Below are 3,722 nucleotides of genomic sequence, written 5' to 3'. Positions count from 1 at the left end.
TAGAGATAATTACCGAATCTGATCAATTGCCACCTCGCAGCATTTTATATTACAATGCAGAAGGGGCCTTACAACTGGAAGGTTTCATCGCCAACTGTATAACTTCCTTTGCCGAGAGATTCAATGCTAACTTAGTGATACAACCTCCCCTGGAGGTAGGCAGGGCAGTGTTTTATGAAACGCTCCTAAACAGAACCTCGGAAGGTCTTCTCGATATACCAGCGATTGTCACGCCTTATAAGAACAATTCCACAATTCAGTACTCCTATCCTCTAGAGCAGATGGATCTCTGTTATATGATTCCATTGCCGCGTCGTATGAAAGCCAACCAGATTTTTACCTATATCATAGATTCGCGCGTAATGATTATCATTGTGGTGCTCGCCATCATCTACGGCATGTTGTTCCACATCGGGACAAGCGAATCCGTCAATGTGAATCTCTCTTTCATTAATGTTATAGTAAATGATAGAAGTATACGTGTTCTTCTGGGCCAGTCATTCGTAATGCCCAAGAAGCCACGCCTATGGATGAAGTACATATGTTTTCTGTTGTGTTACACAAGTCTTATTATATCTACAACATACCAGGCGTACCTGCAATCGAATCTCATACACCCGGCGTTGGAAAAGCGAGTGGGATCGTACGACGACATGATCAAGGCTGGCCTTAAAATAGCCATAACTTCACAAGAGTTGGAATTCTTGGACAAACCAACATACATCAAGTACAAAGAGCTATTCGTTTCCATCGAGCCATACGATCGTTTTCTAAAGCTAAGGGAGAGTATGGACACGCGCTTCGTCTATCCGGTCTCCAACACAAGATGGGAAGTTTTCAACGAACAACAGCGCCTGTTTCAGAGGACTTTATTTATTACTCCTCACATCTGTGTCTGAGCAAGCAAGCGTTGCTGGCGGTGCCCTTGCGTCCTAATTTACCGTACAAATCGTTATTCGATAAGCATCTGCTGCATTTACGGGAAACAGGTCTGCTGCAATACTGGATAAGTGTCAATTTTTATACTATGGTCCGCTTGAAAATTACCGCCTTTCGTGATCTCAGCACCCCAGAAGAAAGTGTCGATGCGATAGAGCTGGACGACCTCAAGTGGATTTGGCTATTCTATTGCTCCAATGTACTTTTGGCCATTTCCGTTCTAATATGTGAACTTATTTATTTCCATAAAGTAACAAAGCACCACTAGAACATTATTTTGAAAAAAAAAAAAAAAAAAAAAAACAATATCTTCGTTCAATATCTTGTGTGAATATCGATTGGTAATTGATGGAGTTCAATAAAATCAGTAACATTAAAAACGAAAGGAAGCATTTTTACTAACTAAGATTGGTGATATATCTACCCTCAAAGCGAACTGATTCTGTCCCATTCGAATTTCTTCGAACGAACTTGCCTAAAGTGGCACTTTCCCTCCAACGAATAAATATTGAAACATACAAATGTTAGAAACAATTCTGTCTGAAAATGGAATGACAAACTTAGTAAGCCATTTATTCTTTACTGTTACAAATCAAAGCAACGAATCTACTTAAAATGTGATGCTCATGTTTCGAAACTCTCCTGCAGATCTCGTGAAGATCTATTGGAACCCTTAAAAACTCTTAGTATTTTAAATAATACTTCGACGGAAAGTGGGACTTCCAATAAGGACAAACCTTGACAAAGTACAAGGCACAAAAATAAGTGATATGTGAGAATACTGCACCGAAAGTTAAAGCGAGTCTATGTGCTCATTGGCTTCGATATAAAAAATATAATTCACAATTATTTTATTATTTTATATTTAGCAGTTTTGTAAATTTTCTCTATTTTAGTTGCAGTCAATGCAATAAACTAGTTATAAATAAAAAGTTCGGCCCGGCGAACTTAACGCTTTTTTAATCGTTTAAATTCTGATTGAAAAAGTGTAGAAAGAACAGGATAAGACCTCTGCCTGGACTCACAGTAGATTTAGGTCTCTGTACCTTTTTAATTTTTTACAGAAACGTAAGTATTTCCGATGTTTAAATAGGCCTTGATATACCTGTGAACTGCTCTGTTGGATATCAGATATCATTAGTTATAAATGGCGCACAATCCACAAAAGACCAAATTTGTGAAAATATCTGTCGCTGCTATACATAAAGAAATCCTACTGTCTAAAGATGTTGAAGAGGTAGCAACAATTGAACATCTATTAATGCAAATGTCACTCGTTCGTACGTGGAGGACTACGAATTATGGGCGAGATTACAATACAGCTTTATTCCAAAATTCTACAATTTGTTGGCCCTTAACGTCGAAAAATATGCATTTATTTCTGAATTTGGAATAATTTTGTATTATTTTTGTTCAAAACAATAATGTTCGTAATGTGTATATGTTTAGACAGAATAGGGGTACTAAAAACAAAAATGTATTTAGGAGGTAGCTTTGTTCTACCTTCTGTAATTGCGCCATGCTTCAAATCAATTTGACAGCGAACGCATTCGTTCAAAAAATGTTGCTCTGTAGTAATTTTCGCCTATGTATTTCGCCTGGTATTTCTACCATGGACAGAATTTTTAGTTTTAATCGATCAGTCGATTATGTCGCTGTCGGCACTGCCTAATATTTTGATGAATACATCGCTAGAAATATTGGAGCACATAAATAAAACTAAATATTTGAAATTTAATAATTTGTAAAAATTAAAATTGCATCATTTTCTTGTTTTTTCTTATACATGTATGTGTATGTGAGCCTGTGGTAATTACTATTACTCGGTTGGCATTTTGGTCATACGCATGTTTGTCCAAAATAATAACTTTGCATTTAAAACCAAATGAAATCACAACAAATTTTGACATTTTGTGGCTAGCCCTGATTTAAACCCGTCCGTCCGAAAATGCACGCAACGAGTTCCCTCTGAGTACTTTACTCCCTGGAAGAAATTGGCTATGTAGGTCTACGTTTTAGTACAGCAACCATATAACGCTAACCCGAGATATTCGGTATTTCCATTTGGTATTTTTCGCGACATTATTCACAGGAATTGCGTCAAATTTAGTATTTTAAGTTCCTATTGGGTACTACAAAATATGACGGAAAATTGTCTATGCAGGTCCACGTGTAAGTACAGGACCCATACAACGGTAGCCCCTTTATTCGGCATTTTGATGACATTAGTGACATTATTCACTGGAATTGCGTCAAATTTTGTATATGAAGTTCGGAATCGTTACTACAACCTTTCAAAAAGAATTGCTTATCCAGCACCACGTCTTCTTATAGGCCCCTCATGAAGGTTTACATTTAGGCCGTATTTTTCGATGGTTTTTTTTTTTTTGAAAATTTTTAAGTTCCTTCCGAATAGTGAAAGCCCGGCCGAACTTAGTTGCTTTTTACTTGTTATTTTGTCAACTGTTATTATTGAACTATCAATATTCTGATTTGTTGTTCAACACTTTTGTTTTGAGACTATTTCAGACGTTTTTACCGTTCGACATCCGGACAGTTGAGTGATAAATGATGTGTGAAACAATTTTTTATGATTCCAGCGCGGTATTTAGAAGTGCGATAAATTAATGACTGACAACCAATTGATGACGGGCACTAAACAAAGCCCCAGCAATTTGTTCAAGGATTTACAACTGATTGTAGTTCGTACAGTCGAAGTTATTAAAAAATCACTCCAATTTTCGTTCGTGTCTTCTCACTTGTGGTTTTGGTACGCTAATCGT

The 3,722-nt window shown here is 36.9% G+C and overlaps 1 protein-coding gene across 1 annotated transcript; it reads left to right on the top strand.

Moving 5' to 3' along the window:
- Nucleotides 1-362: 362 nt before the first annotated feature.
- On the top strand, nt 363-1,207 carry LOC131804703 (uncharacterized). The gene is made up of 2 exons (XM_059127775.1): nt 363-786; nt 864-1,207. Exons 1-2 carry the CDS (start codon nt 363-365, stop codon nt 1,205-1,207), a joined length of 768 nt encoding a protein of 255 aa, XP_058983758.1.
- The last annotated feature ends 2,515 nt before the right edge of the window (nt 1,208-3,722 follow it).

Source organism: Musca domestica, unplaced genomic scaffold (genome assembly GCF_030504385.1).
Source record: "Musca domestica strain aabys unplaced genomic scaffold, Musca_domestica.polishedcontigs.V.1.1 1014, whole genome shotgun sequence".
NCBI lineage: Eukaryota > Metazoa > Arthropoda > Insecta > Diptera > Muscidae > Musca > Musca domestica.
The sequence above is the reverse complement of the archived record's forward strand: the minus strand, read 5'-3'. Positions and strand labels throughout refer to the sequence as shown.

Excerpts from the sequence above, each read along its gene's own strand:
- LOC131804703 (XM_059127775.1), top strand. The coding sequence starts at position 363 with ATGATTATCATTGTGGTGCTCGCCATCATCTACGGCATGTTGTTCCAC. Across the intron at positions 787-863 it reads TTTTCTAAAGCTAAGGGAGA|AGGACTTTATTTATTACTCC; the intron begins GTATGGACACGC and ends CGCCTGTTTCAG.